General features: G+C 42.0%; 1 protein-coding gene across 1 annotated transcript in view; it reads right to left on the bottom strand.

Annotated features, from left to right (window-relative positions):
* The window catches only part of USH2A (usherin), a 454,712-nt gene that overhangs the window by 148,594 nt on the left and 287,046 nt on the right, over nucleotides 1-19,072 (bottom strand). Inside the window, exons 41-43 of the mRNA XM_033144773.1 lie at nucleotides 5,727-6,061; nucleotides 3,670-3,792; nucleotides 1,028-1,191 (exon numbers count right to left, since the gene is read on the bottom strand). Coding sequence (XP_033000664.1) covers nucleotides 1,028-1,191; nucleotides 3,670-3,792; nucleotides 5,727-6,061 — 622 coding nt within the window. The remainder of the gene's footprint in view (nucleotides 1-1,027; nucleotides 1,192-3,669; nucleotides 3,793-5,726; nucleotides 6,062-19,072) is intronic.

Raw genomic sequence — 19,072 nt, 5'->3', positions numbered from 1 at the left:
ACCTGAGCAATGTAAATCATGAAAATGGATGACTTTGAGCTAGCTCATATACGGATGACCTACGCTTGATGAGTGCAACTTCACTTAATGCTGGGGTGGCTAACCTTTTCTGGCCTGAGGGTTGCATTTGTTATTGGTCAACCCTTTCAAGGGCCACATCCGGGGTGGACATGCACAAAGCATAAGAGAGTGTGAGCAAAGCAGGCACTGCTCAACCCAAATTCACTCTCTTGCTCGCACATCACACACATGCAGGACACGCACACATAGAGACTACGCTTTCACCAAACATATAGTATACCTACAGACCACAAACCCCCTTGGTAAACACACACACACACACACACACACACACACACAATTCACCTCCCCATCATCTCATTCCCACTAGAGCACTGTAGTGGGGAAGGAGGGATGAGGTTTAATGATAGTCTTTTTTTAGCTCTCCATCAATCTGTTCAGAGACGGGGGAAGGTTGTAGAAGCCCAGAGCCCTCCCCCAGCAAATTGGAATAGGAACAGTTCAATGTTACCTACAATATACCTCTCAGCTGCTTAACTGTGGCACAGTATGAGTTTTGTAGCCAATCAGAGCACTCTGGAATAGGAAGGAGCATGTCAGTCTCACCCAATGTTTCCCAGGATGGCTCAAGAATAATCAGAGCTGATTGGAACACTCTTTACTCCCTCTAGGAAACAATGGTGGAGCAGAGGGATACTGATCCCATCGCTGCAAATGACTTCACTGCCAGTAAACTGAATGCAGGGAGGGTGGGTAATAAGAAACAGCTTTGCAGGCCAGACCTGGTCCTGTTAACCACCTTGGCCTATTAACTTGAACATGTGAATATACCAACACAGATCTGACACCACAAATCAAACTTTCACATCCTTTTTGATTGCAAAACGTTCCCTCAAAGTTCACATATTCTGCTGTCTGTCCTTAAGTGCAGAGAAATCAAGCAATTCACATACATGTGGGAAACAGCCCAGCCCTGACTGGGAGTCAAAATAATAAGGGCACTTACTTGGAGTGGACCACTTCACTTCTATAGCAGTATGGTTAAGAGGTTGTGCAGTGACGTTACTTCCCTTCTTTGGAAAACCCGCCAATGTTGTAGCGACCACTTCCTCACTTGATGTGTATCCAACCGCATTGTGCACTATGGTCTTATATTCATATGTTGTGTACCTAAAGGATTAATAAAATTAAAAGAAACAGAAAAATATATATCCTTTGAAGAGTTGAGGAATGCTAAACATGTATTATTGTTCTACTAACCATGAAAAAGGAAGGCTGTTTTTTCTTCTCTTTTAAAAAGGTGCTTCTTTATACTGTTTGAGATCCATGGACAAAGAATTACAGGTTTGCTTGAAATACCAGGCCAATACTAGCACAGTAACAATAAACAAAGTAAGATGCCATATAGGATTGTTATTGTTTTCCAAAGTAGTGAGGGATTACAGCTCAATTCAAGATGCAATTACAGCAATGGCAAGCTGCCAGCACTTAGATATGAAGTTGATTCAATGGAGCTTTTTCCTCTTTGGGAAAACCCACTGATCTGAAGCTCTGCATCCTACCCTAACAGTATTTGCCTTATGCTTCATCAGCTGATCCCAGCCAAATATAAAAACTCAATGTTTCAAATAATACAGCTGTGTAAGTTCAAGCAATGTGTGCTATAACTGCCAATGAATGAATGTGTGTGAAAGGATAGCCTCATCGAAACACTATATATTTTTTAAGAAGTTATAACCAGAGAAAACCCTTTCTCCCCTTTAATCCCCTTCAAACAACAACCAGAGGTAAAGGGTCAGAGCCTAAACATATAAAAGTTGTACACATACAGGTCCCTATTAGGAATTAGAGCCCCACTCCTTCCCATCCATAAACTCAGTGGACGTGGAATTGTGCGTGACAAATAACACCTTTGGGGCAGATAGCATCCTCAAGGTTACCTTTTGGTGGGAAAATGGCATTATGGAGAGTGACTGAAAGCCTGCTCCAATAAACTGCAATCCTAATCAGGATAATGCCCCCACCCCCAGCCATCTGCAATTTTTTGAGAAAGAAAGCGGAGAGGTGGATAAATTTGTTTTTCTTTCTTGGGGGTGGGGGGAGAGTTGCACCCTTAACAAAAAACCATGCTTAATCTAAGTTGTACTTTGACTCGTATTCTTTCAAACTTCACTTCATCCCTGTAGCAGCAGCCAGTCTACAGTACTCCCACCATTCCCAGACTATCAGTTAATCCTCCCCTTCCTCCCTATGCTCATTAACCTCCTCAAACTTACTCCACCGTCATCTGTATTTCCTACAGTGATATTTCCTTCTGGGTACACAGACAAACAACAAAATGACTGCAAATTTATCTTACAACACTGTTCTCAAACATCCTGCCCATGGATAATCTTCTCTACATCTAGCTGTCTTTCAGAGAATCTTGTCCAGTATTGCTGATGCTCAAATGATACGTGATGTTAATGTTCCCTTTTTTGCTTGCAACCTAATCTTGCCTCTAAGAGAACAATCTCCAACAGGAAACTGGCACAGAGGGCATTTTAATTTCTCCTTCCCTTCTGGGTTTCCACCTCCACTTCAATCCCAGCAGCATTTGGTCATATGTAGGAAAAGAAATGGATATCTGAATCTTTTCTTTACAATGCCAAAAGAAGATGGGGTGCTATATGGCGGCATGATAATAAGGGTTTGTATGCCCTGACGTTGGGCTCCTATTGGAAATTATGCCTTGTCTGGCATAATGTTAGCACTTTGTTGAATTCCACCCTATGTTATTCCTCTCACTGAATGTTATGGCAAAATTAGGTTACTCCCATAACTTATGCAATTAATTACGTACATTGTCATTATTTATTCCATCTCAATGCAAAGGAAATATCATTTGCAGAGTAAAAGGAACAACAGTGTATACTGATCATATTCAGCAGACTGATTTCCGTTCTGAACACTAATAAACAAACATAGGCAATTTCCGCTTCCATTTCATTTTTTGTTGGAATTATCCAGCATCCCTAATGGCAGCCCCCACTCCAGGCTGTTCCCTCTGAGCACTTCAACTGTTCCCTTCTACTGGATATCAGCTATTGGTGTCATAAAGCCTGTCCTGTAACCCTTGAGCTAGCCAGCTGTCCTCAGGTATGGTGGAGAACACTCTCCTGTCATCCGTGTTGAAGACTGAACTACCAGTCCACTTAGAATGGAAGGGGCTACCATCTTGTCCTTCACCTCAGGCAGCAAATGCCTTAGGCTAGCCTTGTTTCCTAGGCAAACACATCACTAATTTACAGTGCAGATCCCTGCTGTGCAGATGCCCTGCATGCCAATGTGTAAGCCGGTGCTTGTATGATTTGACTTTAAAATTAAATATGTGTAAATGGCTTGCCTGCTACCCTGGTAGTTCAAATCTTGCTTTCCAGAGTCTGATGCTCTTTAAAACAGAACAAAAATTGCATGGAACATGCAGGCGTCACAAAACAGCAAAAACCCAGGTGTGTTAATAATGGCAAATGCCAAAGGAGATGACAGAAAATATTTCATTACATAATTAACATGTTCACAACACAGAGACACGAGCAACACTTTGAACTATTAAGCATAGTCTATACAAAATGCCAGCATTTGTTTTTATAGTTTTTGTAATCTCACCTGCTAAGACCCTTATCTTCATAAAACCACTGAGTTCCTGAGTAAATATTGTGCCAGAGATTTAAATCTTCAGGGGGATTTGATGCAAGTGGCTGCTGGATTTTACGTCTCAGGAGCTCATATCTAACACAAAAGACAAGCAGAACGCTGGGATTATCTCAACTAATGTTATTACACAAAAATCAGGTTGCTTTTAAAAGTCACACACTATTTTGTTTTTACAACTGTAAAGTTTTTTTTTTTTTAAACGTTTCAGGATTTGACACTTTTTGTAACTTACCTAATGAGTTTCAAAACAGATGACGATATGTTTCACAACACTTCTTTTATTAGGGGGGAAAAAGAATCTGAGAGTATTTAATGATTTATAACATTAAACATTTGCATAACCTTTCAGGATAACTTGACTTAAATTTGGTACAGCACAGTTCACGTTAAGGAAGAAAAGCTCAATGGAATCTGTACAATTGAATTCACAGCTGAAGCTATATCCACAATGCAAATTGAAACTGGATAGAATTGGTTTAATTACAACGGCTTCCAAAACTTTCTGGAAGCTAATTGTGACTGAGAGTTGTGACAAACAGGCTTGATACCAATCTAAATAGATTAGGCTATTTAGGAATGACAATGAAATAAATAAGCTGTGGATTGTGCTTTTAATATAGCTTTGTTATCACTGCCACCACCAGTTTATTACAGTCAACAGACCAGTGTTTTGGTTGAAATCAACTCTAGTAAAGGGACTCAAGCTTAGGTATTACAATTTCAGCTCATTTGTGGATTGCAAGTTTGTTTCTCTTTGTATAAATTTCACCAATATCCCAAGAGAGCAACCAGAGAAACTGAATTCCAAAGTTAACATCACCAAAATATGCTGCTGTCTCCACATCATAGGAACCATTTCAATGTTATTAGTTTATCAATGTCAACAGAACCACCCTCTCCTCCCCGCCTCCCAAAACCCGCAGAATTATTTAGTTCTGGTTGGTCTCTCTGTAATTTGATGTAGAAGCCATAAGAAATATCACAATCTTTTAAAGCATTGGATAGTGACTGCGTACAAATCGCCTCCACTGGTGGCAGGTGCCCTATCCTCTTCTCTCCCCAACACATTGTGCTAAGCAACTGCTTCAGTGGTTGTTCTGGTTGGAAGCAGCATGGCACACCATGAAGAAAATGAAGTTTTCAGGTGCAGGTTATGTTGTGTTGCTTCTCTTACCAGTGGTGAGAGAATCATGCTGTAAATATATACAGAAATGTAGATTGCTTCCCAAACCTGTCTATTTTATTATTCTGCAATGCATGCAATTAGTCTGCTGGAATGTCTCGTAGTTACATATTAAGCAAGAAAGAGAATAAGATCTCATAACATATGTATAATTTCCTTTTTTTCTGAAGTCCAGAGGGTCATTCCAGAGCTTCACTGGAAGAACTGCTTTGTAGATAGGAGCAGGAAAGTCTAAGACAGCCAGTATAGAAAGATTGAAACTTTGATTCTACAGACATGTGGTGCATTGGCAAACTCTTCTGCACCTGCATTTTCGATCAGCTCTCTTTCTCGCTCCATTGTTATGTTGGCCAACATCAACCCAAAACAAAAGACTTTGGGATCTAAGTGAAGGTGGCTGAACTTCCAGAAAAATATGGAACCATCTTAAGGACAGAAAACACATCGCAAAAATGATGGTCTCAGATAACACACAAATGGGAATTCTGCTTTCATAGTGTACAAATCTAGAACTACAATCTGCTCCATGCTGATTTGTCTGCCACAGAACACCTTGTGGATTATACTTGGAAGCATTTTTAGGTCCCTGGAGAAGCCTACTAGTCCTCAAATGATGAGAAAATATCCCACAGATATATCCAACATCTCCCTGGTCCTGTGGTGGGCCAGCAGTCTTCTCTGCCATTATGGAACATTTTACTTCAGGAAACCCTGGAAACCTTCCAAAGAACCCTAGGGTTCCTGAGACCACAGCTTAAAAACAATTTCTCTGGACATATGTAGAGACTCATATTTTCATTGTTGCATATGTTGCTATTTACATTACCTTATGTGGGGCCCATTGGGCCTGGATGGTGGTTGCCAGGAAACCGCAATAAAGGATTCACTGATTGGGGTCACAGACAATGGACTAATGCCTTGGGGGAGGGTTGGATGAGTCATCACGTATGTAGCCAGACTTTCTGTGCATCCTCCAATGTAGCCACCACCACCAGAGCAAGCCACTATGGTGACTGAATAGTTTGTGAAAGGGATCAGATTGGTTACTATGTGGTTCATTGAAGATGATAAGTTGCTGGTAAGGGTGATTCGAGGGTCTGGCATGCGGATCTCATAACTAAGTATTTCTCCATTCAGTATGAAAGGAGCCTTCCAGGAAACCTGGAAAAAATAAAAAATAAATTCTTTAAAGAAAGAGAATTTACAAGATTTTTTTTTTTTTAAAAAAAAACAACTCTCAAATTAGCACAGCTGTGACAGAAATGTTTTCTTCTAATGTGACTTATTCTAGGCATTTGTTCCCAATTATTTTCAGGTCTCTATTTCACATTATATGTTATATGGCCATGTAAAAAAATGAGAAGAAGAATTGTCAGCAGTTCATGGATCTTAGCATACTGTCACCAGGGCCGGCCCAAGACATTTTGGCACCTGAAGCGAACCACAAAATAACACCCTCTCCACCAGCGAAGAAGGGGTAAGTGAAGATCTACATCAGAACAAGGCAGAAATAAAGAACTGCATCGGGAACAAGGGTGGGAGAAGACCAGCAGCACCCCCTCTTCATCAAGAGGCTGCATGGTCTAGCCCCACCCACACTGTCATGTTAGGATTCCTCCTAATTCCTCCTAATATGTAATAGTTCTCTACATGCACATCTGTTCACATGGATATCTCTTCCAGGCAACATTAATCAGGGAAGCACTGACAAGTACAAAACAATGGCTGTGGGTAGGGCTAGTCCATGTGACCGTATGAGCACTCTCTGTGTATTCATTCAACGTATGGAGGGGGCATGTGTGCCTCCCTATAGAGAGCAGCCATTAGGGTGAACAGATTTAAAATAGACTGCATAGGGTGGTGTCTATTTTGGACTGCATAAGACACAGACCTCCCCATAGTAAAATGTGAAACAAAGGGAAACTAGTTGTTTATTATTTGAAAGATCAAATGCAGAGATGGGCAGTGGAATATGCTTTTATTCATCCATATGCTATATACTTTCCTTCATCCTTTTTAATTATTTATATCAACATTATTGTATTAATCATTCTTCTGCTATACAGAAAATGTAAACAGAATAGCCTTCATAAAAATAATATTAACAAATCATAAATCAATTAATTAATATTTACTGACATTACCTATGAGTAATGTTAGACACTAACCAACTAAAATAAATAAGATTATCTATTACAGTATTATTAAGGGCCACATATGAACAATATTTAGAAATATGTTAGTACAAAGTAGGAGGGCAAAGTTTGAGTATTTTATACTCAATGTTTCATTTATAATTTACATACCTTTGTAAATTATAAATGAAATATTTATAATTTAATTGAATATGTTGCTGGACTTCATTTCCCATTATCCCTGACCATGGGCCATGCTCACTATGGTTGATAGGAACTGGAGTCCAGCTATAGCCACAGGACCACAGATTTCCCATCCCTGCTTTAAAGAGTATATTAATGTCAATCAGCTGGTAAAATATGAGTGCTATAAAATAAATAAAATCATAACAGAATTATCAAAGATCTTTTTTTCTAGTCCTCAAAGAATTCTTGACTCTTACCACTTTTAGATCAGTAATTTCACAGTCGAAAATATACCAATGTATAAACGGGCCAGATTTCAAAAACCACCAGGGAATAAATAAATGCCAGGCGTTAAGAACTTGTTAAATTTTTTAGCAACACTGAAGGTCTTGGGTAAAAAGAACTTGGAACGGTATTAAAGAAAACATTGTTAACTGCAACTTTTAAATCGCAGGAGCAGGAACAGCTTAACAGTATCGTCATGGAAAAGATTTCACTCTGGCAAGGCTTAAAAATTCCTATTCAGGTTTTTTTGTTGTTGTTGTTATTCCTAACTCACAACATGAAAGTAAATGACAAAAAATACCACACAGAAACAAATCTAAAGCTAGGGGGAGGCAGAACTGAATCCATCCTAGTTATTTGCATTATCTTCATCCTCCCTAATGAAACAGTGTAAAATCATCCAAGCAAGGCAATATTATGCTGTAATTTACAACATAAAAGAAAAGATATTTCTTCCTACTACACCTTACATGTATTACAACACATAACTGATGTAAAACCCCAAGGTGGCAGTTGACCATTCCTCTCCGAGAATCAGGTGACTGTAAAAGGAGGATGTAAACAAGAAAGAAGGGAAGTGAACAGAAGCTTAAAGTAGCAGATGTGTGCTGGTTATTAATAAGCTGCCCTGCACTAAAATAAAGCACTGTTCCATTCTGCTGAAGCATTCCTGAAATATACTCGGAGTCAAGTGTGAACTTCATGTTCTTTATTCAGCTCGTAGTAACAAAGAATGAAACTTTCCCCAAAATGTCTGCTATATATACATTACATACACAATGGGCCTCGGATGATTGGCTGATTCAGGGCTACTCCTGTAGGCCAATCAGGTCGCTGATTCACTTCCACCTGGAGCTGGATTGGGTGGCTCTTGCGGACCAACCAGACTGCTGCATTCTGGATCCTATTGTTCTAGGATTCAGTTCAGTACATAACACCCCTCCCCTCTAAGTTCCAGTCCTGCCTGGGAGGTTGCATTCATTCGTAGTCCTCAAGGTATGCCGGCTGCCTATGTATGCGTTGCGGCCTGGGGTGTTCCTTGGTCTGGGGTTTTGGTTCTGGCTCATGAGGAGGCTGCTGGCTGTGATGGAGCTGTTTGGTCTGGCGCAACCAGCCCGCTTATTCACGGCTCTGTTTCCGCTGTCCTTTTGACCTCGGGGGTCCCCTCTGTACTTACTGATTCTGCCTCCCCTGCCCACTCCTCCTGCTATATGGGCCTCACTGCCCAGCTGTCCCCTTGGGACCCCTCTGTCCCGCCCTCCTCCTGGTTTTCTCCTGGGAATCGTTGCCGTAGCTGGTCACGGTGGTGGTGCCAGCATTGCCCCCCCTCCGTTAGCACCTCGTCCAACACAGGACCAGTCACCCATGCTGTGCCTGTCCCAAAATTATTTGCGTACACTGGGTCCTGGGCCATGAAGGTCCGGGGATTCCTGCCTTTTGCCACTACTACCTCATCCTGAGCTCTGTCAGGGTGAAGGCAGTCCAGTCTAGTTGCAAGGCACCGGCCCATTAGTAGTTCAGCTGGGCTCCGGCCAGTCGTTGTGCTGGGGGTGCTGTGCTGTGCCAGAAGGAATGCTGCAAGGCGGTACTCCCAGTCCCCTTGCATCATGCGGCAGAGGGTGTCCTTGGTGGTCCGCACCATGCGCTCTGTTTGGCCATTGGTGGCAGGGTGGAATGGTGCCGAGTGGATGTGGTGGATGGCGTTCTGCACTGTGAAGGTCTGGAATTCTTCTGTTGTCTGAGATGAGGGTATCAGGGAGCCCGTGGGTTGAAAAGAGTCTACGTAGTACCCAGATGGCTGCGGCCATAGAAGTGGACGGAACCAGTACGACCTCCAGCCATTTGGTGTAGGAGTCCACCACTATGAAGAATGTTTTTCCCTGGAAGGGGCCAGTGAAGTCCACATGCAGGCATGACCATGGTGCTCGGGCAGACTCCCAGGACTGGACTGGGGCCCTTGGGGGATCCGGGCAGGATTTTTGGCAGGTTTGGCAGTGTTTGACCCAGGCTTCTATCTCGCCATCAATCCCTGGCCACCACACATAACTCCTGGCAAGGGCCTTCATTCTCACTACCCCTGAGTGTGTCTCTTGTAGGGCTGTGAGGACCCTTTATCAGAGGGGCTTGGGAATGACAACCCTGCTTCCCCACAACAGGCACCCCTTGTGGGCCGACAGTTCATGTTTGTGGGTTGTGTAGCCAGCGAATTCTGGCCCAGGGCTGCTGCTGGGCCATCCCTTCTACACCCAGTCCAGGACCCGGGAGATGACCCTATCTTTTGTGGAATGGTGGGCCACTTCTTGTGCCTGAATGGGGTGGTCGGGAAGTAGCTCCAGGCTCATAACCTCTTGCGCAGGTGCTGGGTTGGGGCCTGTTCCTGGTAGTGGTATCCGTGCATACTGTGTGGCCCATTGCCTTCCCAGGGCAGTGGATCAGTGCATACTGGTAGCTGACGAGGAAAATTGACCACCTGTGGATGCGGGGAGACAGCACTTGGGGGGTCAAGCAACGGCTTGTGGTCAGTCACCAGAGTAAAGGGCCGCCCGTACAAGAAATCATGGGATATTTTTACTCCCTTCATGACTGCCAGACCCTCCTTTTCAATTTGCGAGTAGTTCCGCTCGGCTGCGTTGAGTGTCTGGGAAAAGTATGCCACCGGCACCTCTCTTCCGTCCGGGAGTTGGTTCCCAGGACAGCGCCGATGCCATAGGGCAAGGCGTCGCATGCCAGCATCACCGGCAGCCTCTCGTCAAAGTGTGCCAAGACCAGGTTCGAGATGAGCTAGTCATTGACTGCCTGGAATGCCGCCTCCTGGCGCTGGCCCCATACCCAAGGGGCCCGCTTGTCTAGGAGTCTGTGTAGGTGTTCCACTACCACTGCCTTATGGTGAAGGAAGGCATGGTAAAAGTCCAATAGTCCCAATAAGGCCTGAAGTTCAGTCTTGCCCTTGGGCACTAGGGCATCAAAATGGCCCGTACCTTGTCACCGGTCGGATGGACCACTTCTGCATCCACCGTAAATCCCAGAAAGTCCACCTGAGGCACTCCTAGTAGACACTTTTCCCGCTTCACCTTGAGGCCCACCATCTGGAAATGGTGCAGGACGGTGCGGAGGCGGTCCTCGAACTCCTCTGGCGTGGGCCCGGTGATCAACACATCATCGAAGAAGAGGCAACGCCAGGAATCCCTTTAAGGAGTGAGTCCATTAGATTCTGGAATATCCCTGGTGCCACACTGATGCCAAATTGCAGCCACTTTACCCTGAACGCTCCTCTGTGCGTCACAATCGTCTGTGCCTCTGCTGTGGCCTCGTCCACCAGCAACTGCTGATAGGCTTGGACCAAGTCCAGCTTGCCAGATTTTTGACCCAGCCAGGGGCGGAGGAAGCCACCCAGGGCGGCAAACCCAGGAGCGGAGTAACTCTGTAGTGCGCATGTGCAACGTCACTACATTCAGCGCATGCATAGCGACGCTGCACATGAGCATTACCGAGCGGAGGTGAGCCAGGGAGGTGCGTCAGCAGCCCAAGAGAAGCCCACCCCTCCCCCCGCCTGCAGCCCGAGCAGGAAGGACTGAAGAAAGCACCAAGCAGGATCCCATCCTCGTCACCAGTGAAATATACTCGGAGTCGAGTGTGAATTTCATGCTCTTTATTCAGCTCGTAGTAGCAAAGAATGAAACTTTCCCCAAAACATCTGCTACATATACATCATTTACACAATGGGCCTCGCATGATTGGCTGATTCAGGGCTACTTCTGTAGGCCAATCAGTTTGTGGATTCACTTCCTCCTGGAGCTGGATTGGGTGGCTCCTGTGGACCAATCAGACTGCTGCTGCATTCTGGATCCTTTTGTTCTAGGATTCAGCTCAGTACATAACAATTCCCCACCTAAGAACACAGGTCTTGGTTTCACTTGGCAGGAGAAACAAGAAAGAAACCTTTCTTCCCCTACTTCAGCCTTCCGTAGCCTGGAGTCTGCCTGGTGTTTTGTACTACATCTTCCAACGTCCCTGGCCATCGGTTATGATATGAGGAGCTGGTGGGAGTTGTGGTCCAGAACATTTGCAGGGTACAAGGCTGCAGGAAGCTGCTTATACCTGCACAACTACTTCATGCACATGAAAGCTTTTGCCACAATATATTTAGTATCGTCAAAATGCCACTGGTATCAGCATTTTTGTTTTGCTGGACAACAGCACAGCTACTCCTTCAAAACTGGAGATGCAGATTTACTTGGACATCATCTCATTCTACCTAATTATTATTGGTGAAACCAGCTTGGAAGAAAACACACTCACCAAAGCCTTAAATATTTTTCTCAGTGTCTTGTGATGGTGAACTGAGACATTACATTTGAAAATTTTCAGTTTTTGAAAACTCTTTAAAGGTGAGTTTGTCCTCTTGATCGGACATATACTCTTGAAAATTGCATCATTATATAAATTGTATGGTTGTATGTTTCTCGTTTTTTTATGTTTACTGTTGAGTTGTGAATAGGGATTATTCTCATTATTGAATGGCAATTGTTGGCCTGAGTTCTTTGTTTGCTTTCTAATTGTGTATATACTAACAAGAACTCCAACTTACTTCACATTGTGATGGTGAACAGCAAAAGCTATTAACGTAAAGTTACCACATTTTTTTCCCCAGTTAATCCAGGGACACTTTTCAACTTCAATGGATTTTGTATGGGGACCGATTTGTAAATCCGGGGACTGTCCCCGGGAAACGGGGACATCTGGTAACCTTATAATTTACGAGATCTGTTTTCCCCCTTGTCCTCATTTGCCAAGTGTCCTGTGATGTCAACCTCCATTCATTTAGAAGGAGTGTTAAAGACTGGCCATAGCCTTTCTGTGATCTGCTCTTTCTAGCATACATGACAGAAGCTATTTTTAAGATGTATAAAAACAACTCTTTCTCAAACACCCTCTTCTGTTAAGCCACCTGCTTTAGTCAACCCCTACAGGAGTCATTTAAAATAAAGCTTAATTAATCATGCTACTTGAGTGCCTTGCAGCCATTTCACATTTCTAGGGCAGACGCCCAAAATCTGATCAGGTAGCTCTTTCATGTCTATCAAAGAGCAAGTGCTTGTGAGCCAAGAGAACTTGTTACAGAATTGGCACCAGCAACTATTCCATTGTAGCATGGAGTGTGCTACAATCTCTACAAAAAAGAGAAAGAAAAGAGAGGGAGAAACACTAACTACAGAAAACTCTTCCTGCAAAGAAAAAACAATTGCGGGTCTGCACAAAAGAAAATGCTTTTGCACTGCTCAAAAAGTCCTCCGGATACAGTATGCTGGGTTCCAACTCACAGTGAGGATGTAGAAGAAATTCAATTTGGTGAGGATTTTAATGCCAACCTTCCTGGTTTGCATTTTCTGAAAGAATACACAAACTGAATCGCAGCTATCCTTTGAAATTCACAGTTCTCTGAATTTTAAGATGCAGTTCTTCAACCAAACAATGTGTACAAAATGGTGCATTTGGGGGAATGTGTGTATAAAATGCATATATTAGTAGAAATAACATATAAATGACAGTATATTAGGGGCATTACTTGCAAAACTCTGTATATTCAGATAAATTTTCAATAAGATGCTGGTGAATTTTCATGCACTTAAAAAAAACACGAATTGCTGATTCTTGCAGAAATGTGAAGAACTGGCCTCAAGAATGGAAAATGAGTAACTGAGAAAAACCAAAATTGACAGATCCATCCTTAACTTCATCCTCAGAACTTCTGGCACTGCCATGACTGGTGACACTGTGTATGAAACTGTATGTAGTTATTTTTGAAAGCAATGTGCTTGTGTTATTGATTGATATTAAGTTGAGATGGATCTACCTTCACAATATGTGGCTTGAGTATATTTGGTACTTCACTTACTTAACAATTTTTTTTCTTGTAATTATATATTTCTTGTAATTATCTTGTCTCACCCTGTAAAATTTTAAAAAATGTAATTCATACAGGTTTGGATCCAGCAGAGTCAACCAGAAGGTGTTTACACTCATGCAAAGGGGTTGGGTGTCTGTTTCTGCTGGTTTTCCTCCAACCCTACAGCTGCATTGCCCATGCTACAGTGAACACCATTCTACAGAACTGAACATGCTTCCAAGAAGTCAGGAAACAACAGCAGGAAGGATCAGGTAGGAAAGTCCATTTTGGCAAATGGCAGCTAGTCAAACCTTTCAGATTTCCTGAGAACAGAAACTTAAAAATGTCTTATATGAACTTCTCTGCTGATGCAATGATTAGTACGGTCAGACTTTAACAGATATAAAAGTGCCCTCTAATATGACATGCCTGGATGCAAAATGCTAAATTCTATGGGAATGACTGTAGCTCAGTGGTAAAGTACATCCTTTGCATGCAGAAGCTCCTGGGTTCAATCCCAGGCATTTTCAGGTAGGGCTGTTGTTGTTGTTCAGTCGTTCAGTCGTGTCCGACTCTTCATGACTCTATGGACCAGAGCATGCCAGGCATGCCTATCCCTCACTGCCTCTCGCAGTTTGGCCAAACTCATGTTAGTAGCTTCGAAAACACTGTCCAACCATCTCATCCTCTGTCGTCCCCTTCTCCTTGTGCCCTCCATCTTTCCCAACATCAAGGTCTTTTCCAGGGAGTCTTCTCTTCTCATGAGGTGGCCAAAGTACTGGAGCCTCAACTTCAGGATCTGTCCTTCTAGTGAGCACTCAGGGCTAGGGAAGTTGAAAATACTGAGCTAGAAAATACTGAGTCAACCATGATTTGATTCAATATATGGCTGCTTCCCATGTTTCTTTGTTCACCTGAGGGCTTAGGCATACCTTGTGGCTTGTTCTTTTGTTGCTATTGTTCAAGAAAACCATCGTGCCACTTCACAATTGCTTTTTAAGCTTCCATCTTTTCAGACTTGTAAAGTTGCCTGCCAACGGCCATAGGGGAGGTGGTGGATTCTGCTGCTTAAGAAATGCAAGTCAAACATGGAAGTTCTTTGGATCTCCTGGCCATAGTAAGCAAATTGTCTCCAGAGTAGAAAAACGAATAGTGATCATCTTGTGTAGAGAGGACAATAAAGTTCTTGACTTGTGCAACAAAAATACAGCACTGTGAATCCAGATTTTTTTAAAAAAAAACAACAACAACATATCTTGCAGTGCTTGTTTCTGCTGTTCTTTACTAAGTTGGATGACCTTTAAGGTGAGAGTTTAGCAATGTATGAAAATAAGAGGGCACACTCAATGGTTTGGTGTTGACAACAGCAGTACACTGATTTGAAGCTCGGTGTGAAGACTAAGAAAGAGGGTGCCCAAGAGGAAGCTAGAATAGGGCAGCTTCTGGGATAGATTAACTAATTCACTATAATGATTCAGGAAGCTGTCATTTAAAGATCAAAGCACCTTATTTTCTCCACCACAAAATTTAAAGGGATAGAAATTAGCCATTTCCCTCCCATTAAACAGCTATAACCTTGGGAAGCATTTCTTTTTGACATAGTCAAAACTTTTCATGTTAAACAGAATAGTGTTTCCTGAGAAAAAGGCGCAGGGTTAAAAAACAAAACAAAAAACTCTGCTGGACCCGGACTATGTAGGGGGTAGAGTTACTGTGAAGGAAAGAATGTGTTTTCCTTCAAGGCACTGGGCACTGTAGTTTATTAAGGATTGCTGGGAATTGTAACTCACTGAGGGGTAAACTACAGTACCCAGACTTTGAGGAAAATAATGTTTTAAATGTGCTTTAAAGGTATAGCCTGAGATATGACAAAGTAGAGGGTACAAAATTTGTAACCCACTAAGTAAAATGCAAAGCCACCTCCCAGCCACATATGACAATGAAATGTTGAAGGAAGTAGAAGTGGCCTGCTGTTTTTAACTACTTCCAGAATAAACATTCAAGCCAAAATGAAGGTTCAAGCCAAGTAAAAGAAAGCTGTATGCCACTGGGAATGTTATGGTAAAGCTCTTCAGATGTCACATACCACAAAACCATTCATGATGATTTATGACTAAATAAGAAAAATTAATATGCCATTCTTTATAATGTATTCTGCTTCTTTATACATTTGCTGGGAAAATGAGACATATAATCAAAGAAAAATAATCACTACGGGAATTAGGAATCACTCATAAGATCTTCCTGAGAAGCTAAGGCTATATGTTTATGTCAGTACCTAATTTTCTACACGGGAAAGTGTTGGGGCTTAAGTAGCTTGGTGGACTACATCACCATAACCTGTGATGAAAACCAGGCCAGGATTTTTCCATTTCTGGATATCAATAAGGAAAGTCCTATATACTTAAGCAGGGTTCTAGCAGAGAAGGCTGGGAATGGAAAAACAATTTGTACATGGACGTCTGGATTGCCCTTAGCCTTCCTCATCCAGGGAGGAAGAGTCGCACATGGTAAAAAGTTTCCATGTGTCTGGCATAAAGCATAATTCTGGCCTAAGAATCTGCACCAGAGATCTGTGGAACAGTTAAGCTGTTCTAGCATCTTCTGCACAGGCTACCTTTCAACTGTCATTTGTCTAAAGTGTTATTACGGCATTACACAATCTATTTCACATTTCTGCAGCACATTCATTCATTCATTCATTTATGCACTACTCAATGCAACTTGCAAAAATGTTAAATCACAGTATCATCTAAAACAATGCATTCAAAAATACTGCAATGCTTTAAATTAAAATAATACAACAGAAGCATGTAACAAAAAAATAAGGTGTACAGATGCAGAAAGTCACTGCTGCGCTTGAACACCATATGTCGCAAATACAAGGTATGAGACCTGTGGATTGGGAACCTGGAGGGGATGAAGAATCTACTGGACGCACATGCTGCTATGAAATGGCTTCTTCACTGTTAAAATACTCAGTACAAAATAAGTGTAGAGCTGTATCAGCACATCTGTCCAACACCTGTTCTGTTTCCACAACAGCTGATACGTGCCACATATACCCTGCAGGGGTATGAGATGCCGTGTGAGCAGGGCATGTACTCATTTTTTCTTGCATTGCCCCTTCTTCTATATTGACAGAGCCAATATGGCATGCTGGATACAGGAGGGCAAGAGCTTTAGTTCAAGCTCTGCCACAGACAGATTACAATAGTCAGGAAGAGATAAGACATATACAGGATTATATCCATTTAAAAGTGTAATTAAAGTTATTGACAATGATAACAATGACACTATACAGATTTTCCACTGTTATAGTGAGAATGTAAATATCATTTCTAAACAATTTTCACTGTCATGTTCTTCTCTTTTTAAATTTTGTCAACAGCTGTGATTTCTGTTTCTGACCTCGGATGAACAGGTGAACAGTGGGAATTTGGCTCCCACTTCCAACAGAGTGGTCCAATATCCCTTAGCGCTGAAGCATGTTCACATAGAGCACAGAGACTGCAGACATAGTGTTCATTCTCAGCTTAATAAACCATGATTTATTAAGCAAGAATTATTTAATCATCATCACTTTATTCTCGGTTTTCTACAAGGTATTACCAATGTTTCAATCAGGTTTTAATACAATTAGTTTGATACACAGAAATGCACACATTCTGATCTCTTATTTTCGTTATATGACTTCTTGTCTTAAATACTAATTTTCCTATTTTCCTACTATGTACAGGTGACTCAATTTATGTGAGGGTTACATTCCAGGGATAGCACATAAAGCCAAAATCGCATATAGTCAAAACACAATTGATTCAATAGCAGGTGGGCTTGTCAAAGTCCCCTCCCCACCCAATGCCTGCTCCATTTCCATCCCCTTTATTTATTTATTTATTTAGTCAAGCATGTAAAACTAAATGCGTGTAAGTCAAATGCACACAAGTTGCGAGTTGCCTGTATCAAATGGTTTCGATGTATTCCTACCCACTTTTGTATAAGTATTCTTTCCATGCATCACAATAAACCCTGGTCTATGATAAATTACATATTATGCTTACCTTTGCAACCACAGGTTGAGTTCATTTGGGCAGTGATGTGGGTGCAATACATTTCAAAAAAGTCTGCAGCATTTTCATCACTTTAGAAATAGACCTGCTTGTCAAGATTTCAAAATGTGGTTCTAGATTTTATCATTTGTCTTGTTTCTATCCATATATTCAAATTGTTTAGCATAAACTGAGTATCTACATGCACCATCATTATTCAAGAGGACTAACCATACCATAAATAGCACCAATAATTTAAGTGGCTGGTCTCTAGACTTATGCAAACGTCCTTTGTTTTGTGCTCTAGTGAGCAAGCTACTGTACCGATGCCTTTTGGCACTAGTACAAGACTGAATCCATGGAAGCATGTGTGTATTTACACAAAAGAGGCTTCTAAGCTACAAAAATCCCTCTTGTTTGGTTACACTAATTTCCCTTGAATGAAGTTTGTATGCAAGCCAAAACAATGGTAGTTATCCTGTCCTCTGGAGTTCATTCCCAAATGAAGGATGTGAATAATTGAAAATTTCCTAGGTAGTGCTCTAAGGCTGCTCTTTCCTTAGTCAGTCAACTTACACATTGATTTTAACTTCTTTAAAGATTTAAAACAAAGCAGATATTTTGACACATATTTGAAAACACAGAACATTTAACACTCACAGCAATTAGCATTTTAATAATGTCTAGAAGGGTAGGGCTGTTCATTTTTTGTTCTCTCTCTCTCTCTCTCTCTCTCTCTCTCTCTTGTATCGTACACATTTTAGTCTGGCTCAGGGATTAAAATTAAATACCCCCACAGTAGTATTCCAAGTATTTCAGGTGTGTGAGAGAAAACGGGAAGCATTTCAACAGCATAATAAAGAACACAGGATTATAGATGGGAGGACAGGAATAGGCTGAAATGTTGTTGGTTTGAGGTTAAGCACTAAATTAACACATCTAACCCAGGAGTGAAGAACTGGTGGCCCTCTGAGTCTCATTGAATTGCAGCTCCCTTTAGTTCCAGCCTGCATAACCAATGGTCAGGGATGGCAATATCTGGAGGGCCACAGGTTCCCTACCCCTGACTTTTTCCTGGTATAGAAGTGGCATCTCACTGAATTTGGGTGACACTAAAGCTGAGTACGGACAAATGCCTAAGAGAAGTTTCAGCAGAGCAGCCCTGGCAGAGTCCAGCAAGGGCAAACAATAGCCATATCTAAAACAGGTTTGGAGGGTGGTCTCCCACTTGCAGCCCTGAGATTAATAGTTGGATCTGGAAGCTAGAGAATCTGAAACTAGGAAATAGTGAAATGTTAGAAAAGCTAAGGAGGGACCCTGAAGTGCTGCATGCAAAAGATACCAGGTGAAGGCAGAGGGCAAGGCATTGAAATACACCCAACAGGCCTGAACAACCCAGAGGTTTTATACTACCAACCAACTACAGGGGCTGCTGATCCATACCCAAGAAAGTAGCACACTGTCCACTCTGATTCTGAGGTTACCAACTGATATAACAGATACCCCAAGAATGCATAAATGACCATACTCTCAGTCAATAAGGAACAGGCTGGATTTCTGTTGATTTGGGGTTTAAAAAGAATCACTAAACCACAGAATCTCAGTCAATTAATAAGTGTGTGGTGCATAC

This window comes from Lacerta agilis, chromosome 3 (genome assembly GCF_009819535.1).
Source record: "Lacerta agilis isolate rLacAgi1 chromosome 3, rLacAgi1.pri, whole genome shotgun sequence".
NCBI lineage: Eukaryota > Metazoa > Chordata > Lepidosauria > Squamata > Lacertidae > Lacerta > Lacerta agilis.
Note: the sequence above shows the minus strand (reverse complement) of the source record. Positions and strands in the feature narration are given on the sequence as shown.